This window comes from Oncorhynchus kisutch, linkage group LG26 (assembly GCF_002021735.2).
Source record: "Oncorhynchus kisutch isolate 150728-3 linkage group LG26, Okis_V2, whole genome shotgun sequence".
NCBI lineage: Eukaryota > Metazoa > Chordata > Actinopteri > Salmoniformes > Salmonidae > Oncorhynchus > Oncorhynchus kisutch.
Window position 1 is genome coordinate 10,477,224 of NC_034199.2, and position 22,319 is coordinate 10,499,542.

Sequence of the window (22,319 nt, forward strand, 5' to 3'; positions counted from 1 at the left end):
TAGTCCATTTTAACCCCACTTTGTAACAACAAAATGTGTAAAGTTGAGTGGTGTGAATTCTTCCTGAAGGCACTGTATGTTGCACCTATTGCAGCACCTTGTGAATAAAGTTAGGGTTGCATGTCTCTTTAGCAATCACATCATGGTGCTAAGGGGATCTATACGTATTCTATGTCTAACATATTTAATAACCTTTGTAATAAATGTGTACTAATGCTGGGTGAGGAAATTTGCCCAAATTACCATAATCCATACATGTAGAATGAATGTGTTCCATCAAAGTCTAAACTCTAAAATGCCCATTGACTGATGGCCAGAGAAAGGCCTGTACTAAACCCTTGGAACACCATATATTGTACACGGATGATTTACATGGCAATGTAGTCGTTGCTTTTCTTCCAATATAGAATTGTCAATCTTCGGCATTTGGCTTTGCCTCAATAGATATTGTTTCCCCAGACATTCCCAGAGGTGTCTCACATCGGATTAATAGCAAATAAAAAGTTTGCCAGGCAAAAGGGGGCACCCGGGTACGCCGGTGGTAGGAGTAGTTTGGAGCGATAGAGGAGCCTGGAGGACAGAGAGCAAGGGAGGTGGAAGATTGAGAGCTGGAGAAGTGAAGGTCTATGTTAATGAGAGGTGCCTTAATTCAAATAGAAAATCTAAACAGCAGCAGAACAATTGTCGACAGTTAGACAAATGCCTCAGGCAGGGTTTTAGCTGCATACTCTGCCCAGGGCAGATTTATCCTCTTTCCTCCAGGCTCTATTAGCTATTATCAAACCAAATCACAAATAAGAACAGAGAGCAAATCGACCCAAAAGGAAATAGCCTGGTACATTGATAAACGTGGATTATATAAATCTAGTGAGGGACCCTTGTGACCTATGAAAACATTCAATCAGCACTGCCGTAGTAGTAACGTTAATCTGCCCCGCTCTTTTCATCAGTGCTATGATGCTGACCATCCAAGTGTAAAAAAAGAGCGAAAGATTGTATCGAGGGGCCCATTTGCGTTCACCACCTCTACAAGAAAGGGCGCATAAGTCAACTGTCACAAATGGTTAGTGTAGTTTAGACACGTGTATGATGCACAATCCAGTAAACTAATTTGAATACAGATCTGAAAATATGACATGACTACAGCAGTACATACAAATGAACAACGTATCTAATGTTCCGCGATGCTACATTTATAGAAGCCTTTGGGTGTTTAAGAAATTGGAAGATTTAATCATTTGATTTATAGAGGAAACTATGGGGGCATCGTTTCTGTGCCCAATCGGTTGTTTCAGTCCTCCAAGACATTTAACCAAGCTTTACAAGCAAGCGAGGACTCATTTCCATTACTGACAAAGACTGCTTAGAGAACAGTGTGCCACTGGTGATAGAAATTAATTGATCTCCGTTATATTACTGGTATCTAATCACATTTCCAAAAAGGCTCATTTATGTGTCCGTGTAGGCTGCTTGATGTTGGCACACTGTCAACACTGTCAAGGTAGATTTCCCCCCCTTCTGTCTGAGCTGTTTGGTCAGTCCAAAATACCACCCTGTTGCCTTCATAGGGCACTCCTTTTTGTATGGGCCGTGGTCAAAAGTAGTGCATTTGGGACAGAGACTCTGTCGAGTGCACATGTGCTGCTTCATTAGCCTGCTATAATCCAACATGAGGATAGGAAGGAGGGCTACAGCCTCCTAGTTTCTGGAGATGAACAATGTGTGTATTTTCTAGGGAGTATAGCGCCCATGTTTTTCTTTATTCCTATTTTTGGGTTGAGTGAAGATGAGAAACAGAATAAAAGTCCCAGAATATGGTGACAGAGTGATTGATCTATCAGCATAGGGATGCTTCATTTCTGTAGCTAAGACAAAGTACTCTTTATGCTGAACTACCTTGCTCATTTTTGACATTTCTTGGTATCCACTTTGGCGTTCACATTCCTTTCAGCACGTGTTCTCTATATTTCTTCAAATAAAATGTAACTGAAGGTGTGCAAATACTGATGGTTCTTCGTGTACCGTGTCATACATTCAAAAGTGAATAGAGACTCAATAGTTTAAGGATAATTTCACCCCTGTTGCGTGTGTCCGTTAACTATATAATTTACTACATATCTCCAATTAAAGGGATGAGATAAATCCTTTCGTTTTTTGCCGTAGTCCGCTCTATTTGCCATGCAAACAATTCCTCGATGACACGTCTTGCTTACTGTGCTGTATGCTAGAGGGATAGGCCACCAGTAAAGTGATGCTTCCAGTCAGTTGTTTAATGAAGTTAGGAATTGATATACAATAAATGTAATGCGTCTGAACGTGTGCCAAAGTGGTGCCCTATACGCCGAGTTGAGTGGCTTACCCATGAGACAGGAGCAAATGGTGCAGAACCTCGCGTGCCTCACATTCTTATCCACACTGTTTAGACGATACGCTTCAATGTCTACTCCGTTTACCCAAACCACGTTGTCGTTGTCTTTAAACATCTGGAGTGGAGTGTCTGTCAGCGTCCCATTTGGCCACCTATTCTCTATGTAGCTATTGCACTACTTTTGACCTTAGCGTTATGGGCCCTGTTCAAAAGTAGTGCACTCTGTAGGGAATAGGGGGCCATTTGGGACACCACCTCTGTTCCCTCAATTAGAGCGCTTCCTTCTCGTCAGTATGTTAGGATCTTAAATGTATTGACCCATGACAAATCGAATTTGTTTCGTGTTGCCTCTGATAGACTCTAATGGCATACTTCGATTGAAAGATATTTAAGAATTAAATGACTAAACTACCGTCTAGCAGTGAGGGCACCTTGAGCAATGAGGTAAAATCTCTCCCCTTAGTTCCTGCATTACTCTGGCACCTAGCTACTGTATGTGAAATTCAGTTGTTGGTGAGACTCCTTCATAGATGTCCCTACTCAATCATTCCTGCCTTGCAACTTAACACAAGAGCAACCAACCAACACGTTTCCAAATAGGTTTGCAAAATTCTGGTAACTTTCTCAATATTCTCAGGTTATCCAGAAATCCTGGTCAGAGGATTCAGAATTTCCTGTTTAATTCCCTCCTGATTCTGGGAATCTTCAGTGGGGGATTTCTAGAAAACCTGGGCATTTGGGGAAAGTTACCAGAGTTTTCCAACCCTACTTGCAACTTAACACGAGGAACCAACCAAGAGACAAGATTAGTTAGCTCATGTAGATATTCCATCAATGTATGCTACTGTGTGATCCCTAGCACTCTGCCAGAGGGCTGTAATGAAGCCATTAAACCAGGGAACGTTCTCTTACCTTTAAACATGCATGAGCCGCCCTTAATGGGACTCAACTGCCAATCTGCCATGCAGCGTGTTCCACCACCATCGGAAATTAATTATAATCTTCCATATAATCATCCATACACGAAGAGCCCCGGCCGCTGACACACGGCCACATGCTAAGAAATGGATGTCCTCAGGAGAAGCGCTCAAGTGATTCTTGTGGGTTATTTAAAAGGAAAACACCCGGGAACTGTCAGATGACTGCCGTAAAGAGGATGTTTTAGGGTATACCACACAAGGGCTCAGGAGTTACATGTGGCAAGCGGTGAGCCTCTTAATGTATTTCAAATGGAGAGACCAGGGGAGAAACAAGGCAATTTGAGGATAAAATACTGCCAAAAGACTGTTAATGGACTGACATTAAGCTCAATTAAGTTGGGTGCTAGCCGCTAGAACAAGAGAGATTTATGCAAATTAGAGTAGTTGGGCATCTTTCCAAAGCAAAGTTACTGCTAAGGACTCTGGTTGCATTTTAATGTTTTAATAGCATGTAACTATCCAGCTGTTCGTACCAGTGTTGGCGTATACATAAAAAAAAAAAAAATTGTTTCTAACCTTTGTTGTGAATGTAGCTATCTATTACATTCATTAAAAGTTTATCACTGGTCCACAACACGATTTATTGTAAAGGTGTATATTGTTGTAGATACATGTGAGGGATTATTTTAGAATAAACTGTTAGTGTGACTATGGTACAGGATGTTTGGTTTTTCAGAGACGATACCATGATCCTCCTTGGAATTGATAGTCAGCCCTGTTACCTTTGCTAAATTTAGTGCAAGATGTAACAAGGTGGAAACGCTCCATCAATCACACAGGCTATTGGAGAGACGAGAGAGAGGCTAAAGCTGAGAAATGAATCAGTGGAGGCTCTGTCAACAAACATTTCCAGGCTGAGACGATGGAAAAACTTCCCCTGCTCTCTGTGGACATAATTTGCCAATACCCCAGCGATATCACAAGTTTTAGAGCAGAACTCAGGACTATCCCTAAGTGTGTTTTTTTTCTTTCTTTAATTCCTCTTCCTCTGTAAATCGAGTGCAGCGGTGGAGGCTTAAGTATGTCAATAAAGCAGGCTAAATCAATGATGGGGTGCAGCTTACCTTCTCTGCTGCTCTGTGCCCGCCTTCCACAGATTAAACCAACGCACACAAATAGCACGTCAGTCAAAGAGTGCGGGTTGCACACTATTGTCCTCTTCGTACACCATTGGCTTAGCCACAACTACACAGTAGGGCTTTAAATAATTTGATGACTTATTTTTCTTCCTACATACTAGGCTACATATTCTGTATGTACCCATTTCTTGAAGGATCACAGAGTAGATTTTTTACGGGGGACGATTATTATTATTTTTTGTTATTTTTTTGTCGGAATTACAGGTACATTATCCATTTCAAGTTCTAAGTTTATAAAGCATGTACCTGTATTCTTCCACTCAAAATAATTTTAAAAAGACAGTAAGAAATACTTTAAGTGATGATGAATTCAGTATAAACAGGAAAAGAAAACAAAAAAAAGTGGGCCTCCACCTCCAACATCCCCTCCCAAACCAGCCAACATGTCCCTATCCAGTTGCCTGCCAGTGCTGTTGCCTGATTGATTGAGCGATTCAAAGAGCTAAGCAATTAATGTTTACATTCATGCAATTCAAAATTCATTTTGAAACTTTGCCCCAGAAGCATTTAACTGCAGGGCACTCCCACATTATATAGGGGAATGGGCCTACCTGATTTAGGGGACAGCATAACCATATACAGGGTGTGTACTGTACTGTACATGCCTGTGTTTTAGTAAACATCCCAGTTTGGTAAACAGTGGCTTAAAGGGGAAATATGGGATTCAAACAACACCAAAACCACTCTTAATGACTGTTGTGTATGGTGTACAACAGCCAGCTGCAGAGCCATATGACAGTGTAAAGGTTTGGTTTGTGTGTAACTATCTGAGATCAGAGCACACCCTGTGGTCTGTAAATTAGTACTTGTGTGTTGTCTGATGTTCAACCCTAATTTAGTCATCACACCACTCATTGTAAAGTTTGTCCTTAGGGTTGCAAAATTCTGGAATTCCCAGGTTTTTCCAGAAATCCCTTGTTGGAGGATATTCTGGATTTCCTGCTTATTCCTTCCTTTTCCAACCAGAATTTCTGAAAAACCTTGGCATTTTGAGAAAATGACTGGAATTGTGAAACCCTACGTGTGCTGATATTGAAGTTAAAACAGACTTGTTACAGAAACATCCTGGATTTGGCACCATTGTTATTTTACTGTCAACCCCACTGTCTCATCTGCTGATTTTGTTTGTCATGTGATTTCCTCATCTTTCATTCTAAATGCTCCGCAAGGTTCACGGTGTCAAGTCAAAATAATATAATCGTGTCACTTTGGCTTGTACTGTAGCGAGATGAGGCCCATAAACAAAGGAATTCTATGTTTCCCTAAAAGGCTGCTGACAAGCTTTCAACAGATATTCTACCTCAATTTGAAATGCTTCTGTCTTCTATCTTCTCTTATCAACGTAGATAAGAAAGGGAACACTTAACTTTGTGTGATCAGTTTGTGGAATCCTTAATGGATCGTTAGTGGGTGTTTGCTCTGTAAATTTGAAGAGCAAACTACATTTTTATCATAGTCTGTAAGTATGTAAAGTATATAGGTATACATTTTTTATAAGTTATATTTTGTATGTTTCTATGGTATAATAAAGATCAAGACTGTTGGTATATCACTCTCCCTTCAACACACATCTCCTAGGTTTATTTAAATCAAATCAGATTTTATTAATCACATGCGCTGAATAGAACAAGTGTAGACCTTACAGTGAAATGCTTACTTACAAGCCCCTAACCAACGATGCAGTTTAAAAAATACAAATAAGAAATAAAAGAGTCAAATTAATTAAAGAGCAGCAGTAAAATAACAATAGTGGGACTATATACAGGGGGCACCGGTACAGAGTCAATGTGCGGGCCACCGGTTAGTCGAGGTAATTGAGGTAATATGTACATGTAGGTAGAGTTATTAAAATGCATTGAAAATATTCTGGGTAGCCATTACAGACAGAGAATGTAGACCACGTCGACCATCTTCATTTTCCGGTCCATACCTCCAACTTCATTGCTACACCATACAAGTACTGTATGAGTCTGTTACAGCAGAGATGGATATTGTCATGTTTATTATGACATTTCTGATATTAATATATTCTCCCATAGGTCTATACAAGATATGGAAAATGCTACACTTTCAATGGGAACAAGTCGACGTCCAGGAAAACCAAGCAAGGTGGAATGGGAAATGGGCTGGAGATAATGTTGGATATTCAACAGGACGAGTATCTCCCCATCTGGAAAGAGACAAGTAAGTCATAAACCTTACATGTTGTTACGGGATCTATTTCTGTTGTCATAAATCAACAGTATTCTACCCCATCTCTGAATCATGTTTGTATAGGACACTAGTGATGCATTTCTGCAATGTCGTCACTATCCTGAATGCTTTCGTTAAAATTATTATTGTAAGGGATAAATCTGTTGAACAAAAATATAAACGCAACATGCAACAATTTTGACGATTTTACTGTGTTACAGTTCATTTAAGGAAATCAGTCAATTGAAATCAATTCATTAGGCCCTAATCTATGGATTTCACATGACTGGGCAGGGGCGCAGCCATGGGTGGGCCTGGCCCACTTGGGAGCCAGGTCCACCCACTGGAGAGCCAGGCCCAGGCAATTAGAATAATTTTTTTCCCAACAAAAAGGCCTTATTACAAACAGAAATACTCCTCAGTTTCATCAGCTGTCCAGGTGGCTGGTCTCAGACAATCCTGCAGGTGAAAAAAACGGTCTGCAGTTGTGAGGCCGGTCAGACGTACTGCTAAATTCTCTAAAATGATGTTTGAGGCAGCTTATGGTAGAGAAATTAACGTGAAATTCTCTGGAAACAGCTCTGGTGGACATTTCTGCAGTCAACATGCCAATTGTAATCTCCATAAAACTTGAGACATCTGTGGCATTGTTGTGTGACAAAACTGCACATTTTAGAGTGGCATTTTATTTCCCCCCAGCACAAGGTGCACCTGTGTAATGAGCATGCTGTTTAATCAGCTTCTTGATATGCCACTCCTGTCAGGTGGCTGGATTATCTTGGCAAAGGAGAAATGCTCACTAACATGGATGTAAACAAATGTGTGCACAACATTTTAGAGAAATAAACTTTTTGTGGATATACAACATTTCTGGGTTATTTTATTTCAACTGATGAAACATGGGACCAACACTTTACATGTGTTTATATTTTTGTTCAGTATATGTACAGTGAGGGAAAAAAGTATTTGATCCCCTGCTGATTTTGTACGTTTGCCCACTGACAAAGAAATGATCAGTGTATCATTTTAATGGTAGGTTTATTTGAACAGTGAGAGACCGAATATCAACAAAAAATATCCAGAAAAACACATGTCAATTTTTTTTTAAATTGATTTGCATTTTAATGTGTGAAATAAGTATTTGACCCCATCTCAATCAAAAATATTTCTGGCTCCCAGGTGTCTTTTATACAGGTAACGAGCTGAGATTAGGAGCACACTCTTAAAGGGAGTGCTCCTAATCTCAGTTTGTTACCTGTATAAAAGACACCTGTCCACAGAAGCAATCAATCAGATTCCAAACTCTCCACCATGGCCAAGACCAAAGAGCTCTACAAGGATGTCAGGGACAAGATTGTAGACCTACACAAGGCTGGGATGGGCTACAAGACCATCGCCAAGCAGCTTGGTGAGAAGGTGACAACAGTTGGTGCGATTATTCGCAAATGGAAGAAACACAAAAGAACTGTCAATCTCCCTTGGCCTGGGGCTCCATGCAAGATCTCACATCGTGGAGTTGCAATGATCATGAGAATGGTGAGGAATCAGCCCAGAACTACACGGGAGGATCTTGTCAATGATCTCAAAGCAGCTGGGACCATAGTCACCAAGAAAACAATTGGTAACACACTACGCCGTGAAGGACTGAAATCCTGCAGCGCCCGCAAGGTCCCCCTGCTCAAGTAAGCACATACAGTGCCTTGCGAAAGTATTCTGCCCCCTTGAACTTTGCGACCTTTTGCCACATTTCAGGCTTCAAACATAAAGATATAAAACTGTATTTTTTTGTGAAGAATCAACAACAAGTGGGACACAATCATGAAGTGGAACGACATTTATTGGATATTTAAAACTTTTTTAACAAATCAAAAACAGAAAAATTGGGCGTGCAAAATTATTCAGCCCCCTTAAGTTAATACTTTGTAGCGCCACCTTTTGCTGCGATTACAGCTGTAAGTCGCTTGGGGTATGTCTCTATCAGTTTTGCACATCGAGAGACTGAAATTTTTTCCCATTCCTCCTTGCAAAACAGCTCGAGCTCAGTGAGGTTGGATGGAGAGCATTTGTGAACAGCAGTTTTCAGTTCTTTCCACAGATTCTCGATTGGATTCAGGTCTGGACTTTGACTTGGCCATTCTAACACCTGGATATGTTTATTTTTGAACCATTCCATTGTAGATTTTGCTTTATGTTTTGGATCATTGTCTTGTTGGAAGACAAATCTCCATCCCAGTCTCAGGTCTTATGCAGACTCCATCAGGTTTTCTTCCAGAATGGTCCTGTATTTGGCTCCATCCATCTTCCCATCAATTTTAACCATCTTCCCTGTCCCTGCTGAAGAAAAGCAGGCCCAAACCATGATGCTGCCACCACCATGTGTTCAGGGTGATGAGCTGTGTTGCTTTTACGCCAAACATAACGTTTTGCATTGTTGCCAAAAAGTTCAATTTTGGTTTCATCTGACCAGAGCACCTTCTTCCACATGTTTGGTGTGTCTCCCAGGTGGCTTGTGGCAAACCTTAAACAACACTTTTTATGGATATCTTTAAGAAATGGCTTTCTTCTTGCCACTCTTTCATAAAGGCCAGATTTGTGCAATATACGACGGATTGTTGTCCTATGGACAGAGTCTCCCACCTCAGCTGTAGATCTCTGCAGTTCATCCAGAGTGATCATGGGCCTCTTGGCTGCATCTCTGATCAGTCTTCTCCTTGTATGAGCTGAAAGTTTAGAGGGACGGCCAGGTCTTGGTAGATTTGCAGTGGTCTGATACTCCTTCCATTTCAATATTATCGCTTGCACAGTGCTCCTTGGGATGTTTAAAGCTTGGGAAATCTTTTTGTATCCAAATCCGGCTTTAAACTTCTTCACAACAGTATCTCGGACCTGCCTGGTGTGTTCCTTGTTCTTCATGATGCTCTCTGCGCTTTTAACGGACCTCTGAGACTATCACAGTGCAGGTGCATTTATACGGAGACTTGATTACACACAGGTGGATTGTATTTATCATCATTAGTCATTTAGGTCAACATTGGATCATTCAGAGATCCTCACTGAACTTCTGGAGAGAGTTTGCTGCACTGAAAGTAAAGGGGCTGAATAATTTTGCACGCCCAATTTTTCAGTTTTTGATTTGTTAAAAACGTTTGAAATATCCAATAAATGTCGTTCCACTTCATGATTGTGTCCCACTTGTTGTTGATTCTTCACAAAAAAATACAGTTTTATATCTTTATGTTTGAAGCCTGAAATGTGGCAAAAGGTCGCAAAGTTCAAGGGGGCCGAATACTTTCGCAAGGCACTGTATACATGCCCGTCTGAAGTTTGCCAATGTACATCTGAATGATTCAGAGGACAACTGTGTGAAAGTGTTATGGTCAGATGAGGCCAAAATGGAGCTCTTTGGCATGACCCCAAGGACACCATCCCCACCGTCAAACATGGAGGTGGAAACATTATGCTTTGGGGGTGTTTTTCTGCTAAGGGGACAGGACACCACATCAAATGGATGATGGACGGGGCCATGTACCATCAAATCTTGGGTGAGAACCTCCTTCCCTCAGCCAGGGCATTGAAAATGGGTCGTGGATGGGTATTCCAGCATGACAATGACCCAAAACACACGGCCAAGGCAACAAAGGAGTGGCTCAAGAAGAAGCAAATTAAGGTCCTGGAGTGGCCCTAGCCAGTCTCCAGACCATAATCCCATAGAAAATCTGTGGAGGAGTGGGACAAAATCCCTCCTGAGATGTGTTCAAACCTGGTGGCCATCTACAAGAAACATCTGTGATTGCCAACAAGGGTTTTGTCATCAAGTACCAAGTCATGTTTTGCAGAGGGGTCAAAGACTTATTTCCATCATTAAAATACAAATCAATTTATAACATTTTTGACATGCGTTTTTCTGGATCTTTGTTGTTGTTATTCTGTCTCTCACTGTTCAAATAAACCTACCATTAAAATTATAGACAGAGCATTTTTTTGTCAGTGGGCAAACGTACAAAATCAGAAGGGGTTCAAATACTTTCTTCCCTCACTGTAGATGTGATCATTGTCAGTGTCTTGTTTTTCTCAAATTACTGAGATCGGCCTTGTCACAATTAGCCTTCCCCTAGGATTGATGGATAAAAGGCTGAATGAATCCACTCTGTACGTGTGTTTTTGTACTGCCTACACGTGCCTCTTTTATCCCGGAAGATGAGACGTCGTTAGAGGCAGGGATCCGCGTGCAGATCCACAGCCAGGATGAGCCTCCTTACATCCACCAGCTGGGCTTCGGAGTCTCCCCGGGATTCCAGACCTTTGTTTCATGTCAGGAACAAAGGGTAGGCCCCGGCACCGCTTTCACCCAGATTACCACTCTCTCAGTACTCACTTATCCTCACCCCGAGCAGTGTGGCTCAGACATGGCTCTAATCAATCACTCTGTGCTTAGCTGACCTACCTGCCCCAGCCCTGGGGGAACTGCCGCTCCACCAGCGACCAGATGATCCCGGGATATGACACCTACAGCATCAGTGCCTGCCGCCTGCGCTGCGAGACCAGGGAGGTGCTCCGGGAATGCAACTGCAGGATGGTACACATGCCTGGTAAGAAGGCTTACTGTAGCTCTCACTCACTACTCACTAATCACCTGGTATTATATATGATTCCCTGTTACCCATTTAATGTACCGCACATATACTGTCAATATGTAGTTGAAGTCAGAAGTTTACATTACTCTTAGGTTGAAGTCATTAAAACTCGTTTTTCAACCACTCCACAAATTTCTTGTTAAAAAACTGTCATTTTGGCAAGTCGGTTAGGACATCTACTTTGTGCATGACACAGGTAATTTTTCCAACAATTGTTTAAAGAAAGATTATTTCACTTATAACTCACTGTATCACAATTCCACTGGGTCAGAAGTTTACATACACTAAGTTGACTGTGCCTTTAAACAGCTTGGAAAATTCCAGAAAATTATGTCATGGCTTTAGAAGCTTCTGATAGGCTAATTGATCATTTGAGTCAGTTGGAGGTGTACCTGTGGATGTATTTCAAGGCCTACCTTCAAACTCAGTGCCTCTTTGCTTGACATCATGGGAAAATCAAAAGACATCAGCCAAGACATCAGAAAATGAATTGTAGACCTCCACATGTCTGGTTCATCCTTGGGAGCAATTCCCAAATGCCTGACAGTACCACGTTCATCTGTACTAACAATAGTACCCAAGTATAAACACCATAGGACCACGCAGCTGTCATACCACTCAGGAAGGAGTTCTGTCTCCTAGAGATGAACGTACTTTGGTGCGAACAGTGCAAATCAATCCCAGAACAACAGCAAAGGACCTTGTGAAGATGCTGGAGGAAACAGGTACAAAAGTTTCTATAGCCACAGTAAAACTAATCCTATGTTGACAAAACCTGAAAGGCCGCTCAGCAAGGAAGAAGCCGCTACTCCAAAACCGCCATAAAAAAAGCCAGACTGCGGTTTGCAACTGCACATAGGTACAAAGATCGTCATTTTTTGAGAAATGTCCTCTGGTCTGATGAAACAAAAATAGAACTGTTTGGCCATAATGGTCATCGTTTTGTTTGGAGGACAAAGGGGGAGACTTGCAAGCTGAAGAACACCATCCCAACCGTGAGGCACGGGGGTGGCAGCATCATGTTGTGGGGGTGCTTTGCTGCAGGAGGGTCTGGTACACTTCACAAAATAGATGGCGTCATGATGAAGTAAAATTATGTTGATATATTGAAGCAACATCTCAAGACATCAGGTCAGGTAGTTAAAGCTTGGTCGCAAATGGGTCTTCCAAATGGACAATTACCCCAAGCATACTTCCAAAGTTGTGGCAAAATGGCTAAAGGACAACAAAGTCAAGGTATTGGAGTGACCATCACAAAGCCCTGACCTCAATCCTATAGGAAATCTGTGGGCATAACTGAAAAAGCGTGCGAGAGCAAGGAGGCCTACAAACCTGACTCAGTTACACCAGCTCTGTCAGGAGGAATGGGCCAAAATTCACCCAACTTATTGTGGAAAGCTTGTGGAAGGCTCCCCGAAACGTTTGACCCAAGTCAAACAATTTAAAGGCAATGCTACCAAATACTAATTAAGTGTATGTAAACTTCTGACCCACTGGGAATGTGATGAAAGAACTAGAAGCTGAAATAAATAATTTTCTACTATAATTCTGACATTTCACATTCTTAAAATAAAGTGGTGATCCTAACTGACCTAAAACAGTGAATTTTTACTAGGATTAAATGTCAACAATTGTGAAAAACTGAGTTAAAATGTATTTGGCTAAGGTGTATTTAAACTTCCGACTTCAACTGTATGTGTAGTCATGGCAGGAGTCTTATTTGGTATACAAATCTGCTTCTTTTCATTCCTGAATGAATGGCCTTGATGTAACATCCCCTGTAGAGAGACACCTGACCTCTCTCCATTGAGAGTAGGGTGAAAGATTTCCTGTGCAGTCATGCTACTCTGATCATAAGGATGCCTCTGCTCCTCAGTGCCCCCGACGTTAATGTCCCCAAATCAATCTTCCCTAATGCAAATTGAAAAGGCTACTGTTCCTAAAACATTAACTCAAAGAACATTTTGTTGTCTGCTCGCCACACATATTTCCCACGATGAATTGTGCTCCTGATGAATTCCTATCATTAGTGGCCCCTGTGCTGTGCTTGCCACTGTGATGAGGTGAATCATTGATTGTTTTTTAAAGACTTTCTAAATATGCCTTTGGGTTTGGGCCCCGGTGCTCCATTTCTCAATGCAAACAGAGGAGGATGCCCAACGTGGCCGAAAAAGTGTGAATGGAACTCATCTTCCCACATCTACTTGCGTTTGTAGATGAATGATAAGCTAGTGTTCTGTTCTCAATGAGTTTTTCATGTTGGTAGCAATATGGATGGTGGCCATTTTTGTTTTTTTCTTAATCAAACTCGTTTCATGTTTTGTACTCCAGGAACTGCTGATATCTGCACTCCCAGTAACATCAAGTGTGTCGACAAGGCGCTTGGTAAGACATGTTTTTCTTTTTTATTATCATAAATGGTCCCTGAGTGAAATGCAGAATCATTATTTTCAATTATAAGGAGAAATTGTGTTTCAATGTTCTGGTAGGGATTGCCTAGGCAAAGATTGCAAAAATGACATTGCCTCCATGTTGACATGACAATTGTTGGAGTCGAAAATGTGCAAAATTGTGAGTGACAACGAAGCTACCTAATTGCTTACTTACCTTCATTCTCTGAGCTTTCACCATACATTTGATATTCCTTCACTGAACCAACTCCATGTGCTGTGGCTGACTCCCCACTGGCAGGCTCTGGGTGATCTCTGTGCAGAGGTGCCTTGTCTCCACGACATTATGGTGGTCATAAAAGAGACGCTTTATTATGTGATGAGATGTATCAGTACAATTATGATCTTCGAGCCTAATAAGCCAGAAATGTAATTATCTTCCTCTTCAAAAGGATTTCAAGCCCTTTTCATGGGTGGGTGCGCTAAATCTAGATATATATCTTACAAGAATGGCTCATATTTATATCTAGCTGTATTCTCGACTCAATCCGGATAAATTCAAGTTAATAAATTAAAACGTGATTTATATATTTATATTATATACAGTAGGTGACTTGTTGTGTGCCTCAGTCTAAGAATAGATTCTGTATTGCCCCTGCATACAAATAACCTCATTATAAGAGTTATAAAACACACAACTCACCAAATTTTTCTAACTGAATTGAATTTTGTCCTGAAATGAGGGATGAGTTGAGTAAGGCATGTATTGTTGTCTATGTTGATGCAGTATATAATTGTTTTTCTTTTAGTGCCATGAATGAGCAATTGTTTATGCATGTTTGTGTTAAAGTGTGTGTGTGTATGGGCGTGTGTGGCCAAAATAAATATCGAGACTAGCCATGATCTCAGTATGCATACTAAGCATGCTAGTAAATAAACATTGATCAATGTATGGTGCTGGAGATAATGAATATGAGGTTAAAAAGTGGTGGAATTTCCCTTTTAACTTGCTAACTGAAATGCGCTTGCATCCCATTTGTAGACTAGTGCCCAGGAGAAGAGCCCCCAACTGTCTGCTCTGTATTCTAGATGTTCTCTCGTGGACAGGCTACATAAACATAAATGGTTCCGTAGATCTGTCATGATACAATGGGATGCGTGAGATAACGAGCAGCATTAGTTCCGGTGCTTTGGAAAATCCAGATTTTGTAGGTGTTAGCATCTTTTCAATTTCGGGAAGTGGAGGGGACATTTGGTCCATAGACTTCCCCGTAACATGCATAGACAGAGGGTGGAGCTCTTCATTCCAGTTCCGATTCTCATTCTCTCTCTTCCCTTAACATGTATGCAGCCAGAACTTAATCGAGCATCTCACCAATTACAAAGGACTTTAGTTCTGGTTTAACCGAGATTATGTTCTAGGCTATGTCCCAGACCCAGTCTATTACATTCTGCTCTGTGTTCCAAGCTGTGTCCCAGACCCAGGCTAAAACACTTTGCTCTGTGTTCCCAGCCCTTCTCCAGAAGAGCACTGGGGACAGCTGTCCCTGTGAGACACCATGTAACCTGACCCGCTACGGCAAGGAGCTCTCCATGGTCAAGATCCCCAGCAAGGGCTCCGCTCGCTACCTGTCCAGGAAGTACGACAAGTCTGAGGAGTATATAAGGTAGAACTGACGTGATTACTTACATTACTGTGACCTGGAAAAGATCCGTGCTAGAAAATTGAGACACCCTCAGGGGTTGGCTACACATCAGGTTTGTCTCAAATGGCAACCTATTCATAGATACTATATAATATAGTGCACTACTTTTGACTTAAACCCTATGGGCCCTGGTCAGAAGAAGGGCATTAGGGTTCCATTAGAGACTCAGCCCATGCTTCTCATGTTCCCTGCCAGTGCTGTTAAAAAGTCCCCATAATCTGTGAATTATTAACTTGATTCATTTGAATTTGAATTGAAAGTACCATCATGACAATTCATAACAACCACAAAAATGACATGGTACAGTAAATATTTTGTATATATTATCCTGGTAATATTATAGTGCTGTGGTTGAGGTAAAAAGGAAAGTGCAATTTTGTATGTTCCATAATAACACTTTACTATTGGTTATAACAACGTAGACTAAACATATGTCGTTATCGTTTAATATTGTTCTCATTTTCTCCATGTCTAGAGACAACTTTCTGGTGTTGGATATCTTCTTTGAGGCTCTTAACTATGAAACAATTGAACAAAAGAAAGCGTACGATGTTGCAGGTTTACTAGGTGAGTTTCTCTTTTCTACTATGACCCCTTTCTCTCTCGCTCTTGTTTTATTAAAAGATAATAATAATTGGGGTTTCATGTGGTTTAAGATAAGTCTTAATATGGAAACTGCCTGGCACTTTGGCTCTAGTAATAAATGGAATTTTCAGACAATGGTTTTCAAATATGAGTGAATGAGTAATTATTGGCATCACCTGAAATCCTTCCTAATATTACATTTCTTCCTTTTCAGGTGACATTGGAGGCCAGATGGGCTTGTTCATTGGAGCCAGTATTTTGTCCATTTTAGAAATATTGGATTATGTTTACGAGGTACATTGTCTAGCCTTATAATATGTGTATATGCATGAAGCTCACAAGAGGTGACACAAATTTGGGGTTGCAAAATTCCCAAGTTTTCCAGAAATTCTGGTTGGAGAATTCTGCTTTTTCCCACCTGATTCCAACCGGGATTTCTGGAATAACTGCATATTTTGGCAAAGTAATTTTACAACCCTACACACATTTCAGCTGGTCTTGCTCTATAAACACCAAGGATTTTGTTCTAAAATGTCTGCCTCAATCAGTGTTAGTGGCACTTTGACATTTTAAACTGTTACGCGCGGACTAGCGCTACTATCACTGCTAATGTGTCAGTTATGAGTGTGAAGGATTTCACTTGTGTCATATGAGGCTAATGATATGGAAAATCGCTCACTGAGCTCTGGGACATGCCAGATGTGCTGATGGAGTGAACTCCTGACTCTGCTTGCACTCTTCCATCCCTCCCTCCATCCTGCCTCCACCCAGGTGATAAAGCACAGGCTGCAGCGTCTGCTGAGGCCACAGAAGGATGAGAAGAAACAACAAACGACCACTGTTGCCACTGTGGATCTGCAAGATATGAAAGCCAATAAGGTGAGTGGTTTGCTTGTGGAGGGCAGGCATGTTGCATCAGGCCGTTTGTAGGCCTACGCATCTCTGTGCATGCAGGGAGAGCCCAAAGGGGAATGAGCCTCCTGAAATGGGGTTGTTCAGTTCTCTCTGGCCCCATACACACTCGATTTGTGTAACTGATGTACAACACATTTGGCACAATGGTTGTAAATCGATATATTTACAACCATTATCACTCTCAATCTTTATATCACTACAAGCTACTGTATATCACTGCACATCTTTCAGGGAGATCAGTTTAATCTCTTGTTAAAAATATTGTTTTATCCCATTGTACAGGATTACATCCCCCCAGAGGCAACTTCAATTCCCAGGTCCCTCTCTCATGAGGAACAAATTTACTCCTTGAGTCCATATAAAATCATCCAAAATCATCAATTTTCCATAGACGTAAAAAAATTATCTACATGAAATATCTACCATTACATCAAAGGTATTATCATTTTGGTTTATTCAAAAGCAATATCGTTTGGTTTATTGAGCCAACACACTGTACATAATTTAGGGTTGGTTTTCCAGACAAAGATTAAACCTAGCCCAAGACTAAAAAGCTTGCTCAATGGAGAATCTCCATTGAACGTGCTTCTTCGTCCAAGACAAATCTTAATCTGTGTCTGGGAAACTGACCCATTTAGTATATCTTATTACATTGTGGTCTTTGTGGCAACCAGGAGTCCAGTGACATGACCAGAAGTCACCCAGAAGGAGCCTACGCCAATACGATTCTACCGAATCACCATCTCCCCCACCACCAAGGACAGCCACATGGAGTGTTTGAGGACTTTGCCTGCTAGACCCAGTGGCCATCTTTCCACCCTGATGACAATAAAATGACAATAAAATATGTCCTCTCAGACCCTGGGACCTCAGTTCTATACCTTTCTTGCTGTCACCAGTGGAAAAAGCTACAGCCAAAGTCGAACACCAAACCTGTGCTGCTAATAGACCACTTGTATGTAAGCACAGATTGGACCCCACAGTACTGTCCGGCTGGAGACGCCCACCTTCGATCCCTATTCTGGTTATTTTGGTCCATGGTCACCACATGGGAACAAGACAAGGACTGCATGTCATCTTGAGCCATCTTGATATACTCACCTCCAATATCTTGATGTATGTACCACTCTTAATCTTGTTTCCACCAAACTATTTGTCAATAGGTTCTCACTTACTATTTTGAATCATATCATTGTAAATGATGTAATTATTTACTGAGATATTATAATTTCCCCTTTATATTGTATACAAAATGAGACTCGATAAGACAAGTGGTCATATTCAATCTAACCATTATATAGAGATATCAGCAAACAAAATCAGAGAAGATATTACACTGATCTTTTAGCGAGTTAAACCCCTACTACACTTACTTTGATGATAGGGCCCATACTATATACACACACTGTGTCTCGTTTATAGTAAAGGTGTGTTAGAGATTAGTATTATATATGTACTGTACATGGTTCCAACCTGAGTACAAAGAGAAAGCACTGTTTTAAATGGATAATGATTCATTGAATATATAACTAATACAAATGTTGGTGATTTATTGATATATTTTAGAGAATATTATTTTTTAAATAATATGATTGTAGCTTCTTCTTGCTTATTAGTGAAACCAGTCGGAAAGGTGATGATTGGAATTGCATTGCTCCAGGCAATTAATATATTTTTCAGATTTACTGACTTGGGTAAAGGTGAAGTTCTTACAGCAATTACGGTGTCCAAATTAGGACAGCACTCAAAGGTAATGAATAACAACAAGCGTGACATGGATGAATCATTTGGGCCCTTCTGCAAATGCTGTGGTCATTTCAATGACAAAGTCCCCATTAAGGTTGCTTAAGGTTATATATTCTATAACAGATGTGTGACACAAGTTAATGCCCCCACAGTTTAAAGCCAAAGCAACAAATGAGAGGGTGATTTTTTTGGGGAACCAAACCAACAACCATTCCCTTTCACTATATGCCAGTCCTGTGGGAAACAGTTTGTAGTTCGGCACACATTTGCGTGTGGGAACTATAACACACATCGTTGAACACATTCAACAGACTGTAGTACCTGATCTCCTCCATTTAAAGAAAGAGCCAGAATTGTATTTTCCCCAAATCCCTGTTGGAAGTAAACTGACTTCCAAAATAATTGTTTTGTGTCTCCTGCACACTCTCTTGGCTTAAATAGTGAATTTGATAAAGAAAAAGCTGATCTAGGACTAAACTGCTGTCAACTCTCCTAAGTGAAACAGCCTCCGTGAAAGACCTATCAAAGACCTTTGAGTACTATCTGACAATCCACTGTGGGTTTAAGACCTCCACCATTTTGTTGGATTTTGCTGGGTTATTTATTTTTACCTCACATTACAGCATATATGATCACATAAATAGATGTCAAGATGTTATCAACTATTTCTTAATCATTTGGTTTGTGATCTTAATATTGGTAACCATACTGTAGTCGAGTGCTCCGAGCTGTGCTTTGTTAGACAAGTCCACAATGAAATTACACATTCATCAGCGTAGAGAATCCACTGTTGCCCATGTCAAGTAATCATGGGTTTTAAACATGGCTTTTAAGTATTCATAATCATGTGTCACTATGACATTTTCAAAGGTTCCCAATCACAGTCTCTGATGGCATCCTGTACTGGCTCTGCATACAAACTTTCTCCTCGGTCATCACTAACACTATCCTCTCCACTAAAGACAGGCCACACACACAGATGAGATGCTGTACAAGGGTGAATGTGGGGTCAAAACGCAATCTTGACGTCACTTGTTACAGTTATCTATAGGCGGTCAAGTATTTATAGATCCAGAAAAGCCTAACCAGTCTGTCTCTACGGCGAAATGTATTTGCTATGTGTATAGCATACATGTACGGCCCGTCTGAGAATGTGTCCATGGAATTCAGAAAGAATTTGGTATGTAATATTACAACTAGTATGGGCAAATTACGACAACACCTGTGCATATTACTGTGGAACTAAATGGTTGCTGTAGAGCTGACCTTGCCTGATTCCCCCCTTGACAACAATCTGAACATTTTACAATTTCTAAAATTGCCACTATGCTTGTTCTTTCACTTCATTTCTCTACTCTGCTTGTTCAGTTCCACAATTTTCTGTTTCGCAAATACTGTTTGCATATTGTATATTCACACAATCAAAATCAAGTTCTCAGTAATAAGTTTGTGTTTTGCGACTTGGTCTCATCATGATCTGAATGTTCCACATATGACAGAAATCGGTCATAGAGTGAGATGGCAATGAAGCATGCATCGTTACACTGTTGAGGGTTCAAGAATGGATCAGAGCAATTCTATTAAACAGTATGGCATCAATGGAAATTCTATAAGATCCACAGGAAAACGCTGAATACATTTTGTATAGAAGTCTGCTATTGTGACTGTTTCTTCTGTTGGAACACATTTTATAAATGTTATGGTAAGTACAAATATTAAAGTTTAGATTGGTAAATGAAATGCCTCCTATATGATCTATTGTTAATTCACTTATTTTGTTCTTGCTTTGTTCTTGAGCTCTAAGGAGCTTGGCTGTCAGGTATTTTTAAAATTTACATTTGCCGTTTGGGACGCAAACCTCGAGTTTGAATTCTTCAGACGAACTGTTCCCTGTGGGAGGAGAAGGTCCAACAATTTATGTAAAATGGAGTGCAAAATAATTACATACAATTTGCTCCCAGCTGCACTATAGTTAGGTGGTTTCACAGCATGCCTGAGGGTAGTATGTATGAGGCCCTTACATCTTCTATACATATCATTTAGCATTTTTCACTGTTTCTTCCCAAACAAACTTAAAAGAACACTTTTGTCCTATAGACAAAGTATTCTGACCAAAAATACTGTATACATGCAAAGTGCAACAATTTCACCGAGTTACAGTTCATATAAGGAAATCGGTCAATTTAAATAAATTAATCAGGCCTGAATCTATGGATTTCACATGACTGAGCAGGGGCACAACCATGGATGGGCCTGGGAGGGCATAAGCCCACCCACTGGGAAGCCAGGCCAAGCCAATCAGAATCCGTTTTTCCCCACAAAAGGGCTCTTATTACAGACAGAAATCCTCCTCAGTTTCATCAGTTGTCTGGGTGGCTGGTCTCAAACGATCCTGCAGGTGAAGAAGCCAGATGTGGAGGTCCTGGGCTGGTGTGGTTACATGTGGTCTGTGGTGAGTTGGATATGCTGCAGAATTCTCTAAAATTACATTGGAGGCGGCTTATGGTAGAGAAATTAACATTAAATTCTCTGACAATAGCTCTGGTGGATATTCCTGCAGTCAGAATGACAATTGCACACTCCCTCAAAACTTGAGACATCTGTGGCATTGTGTTGGGACAAAACTGCACATTTTAGTGGCCTTTTATTGTCCCCAGCGCAAGGTGCACCTGTGCAATGATCATGCTGTTTAATCATCTTCTTGATATGCCACGTCTGTCAAGTGGATGGATAATTTTGGCAAAGGAGAAATGCACACTAACAGGGATGTAAACAAATTTGTGCACACAATTTGAGAGAAATAACCTTTTTGTGCGTATGGAAATTTCAGGGATCTTTTACTTCAGCTCATGAAACATGGGACTAACACTTTACATGTTGCATTTATAATTTTGTTCAGCATAAATAGGAAGGATAAGATATACAGAATATGCTAATATATACAGAATATACCAAATATAATATAGTGTATTGGCTTTGAAACTTGTGCAGTTTTGAACTTACAAGTAACTTGGTCTTTCACCTGTTTGATTAACATCTGACCATGGCTGAATGATTGTGCTCTTTTGCTGACACCTAAAGGACAACATTAGCTTTGCTGACTCCACTGCCTCCCAAAAGTAATGCTCCGCTCACCATTTCTACTGTACATGCTAGTTCATTTACCAAACCACACTTAAAAAAAGGAACTAAGACAAAATGTTCACACTTTAGTTGTTTATTCCATCATTACAATAATTCACAGTTCATTGAGGATTTCAGTACACCATTGAGCCTTGTATCTACACAATAGTGATGTACTCAGTAATATGACATGGAACATGTTTGTAACAGAAGATTTACCAATTATTATTTCATTTTCCATTTGTAGGTTGGAAGTGTTCTGCGGTTGTTCGTTTTGTAACGGATGTCCTATAGACGGGGGGGGGGGGGGGGGGGGGGGGGGGGGGGGGGGGGGGGACCAATTTACAGCTTGTGCTGTACACAGGACCTTTTTAATATAGGTCTGGACAGACTTGGATCAGCTGCTTTATGGGGAGGATATGGATTGAATTCCCAAGTGGTCATTGTTTCTCAATTAGATTAATAATGAGTTAGGTTAACACTACCATTAGAAACATACACTGGACACTTCAAAACGACTGAATTCAATATTTACACTGG

General features: G+C 40.7%; 1 protein-coding gene across 1 annotated transcript; it reads left to right on the top strand.

The window, feature by feature from the left end:
• Positions 1-6,532: 6,532 nt before the first annotated feature.
• Positions 6,533-20,410, top strand: LOC109871168 (acid-sensing ion channel 4-A-like). The gene is made up of 9 exons (XM_031805362.1): positions 6,533-6,671; positions 10,878-11,005; positions 11,116-11,269; positions 13,646-13,699; positions 15,218-15,371; positions 15,886-15,977; positions 16,210-16,289; positions 16,767-16,874; positions 17,585-20,410. Exons 1-9 carry the CDS (start codon positions 6,602-6,604, stop codon positions 17,705-17,707), a joined length of 963 nt encoding a protein of 320 aa, XP_031661222.1. The 5' UTR covers positions 6,533-6,601; the 3' UTR covers positions 17,708-20,410.
• The last annotated feature ends 1,909 nt before the right edge of the window (positions 20,411-22,319 follow it).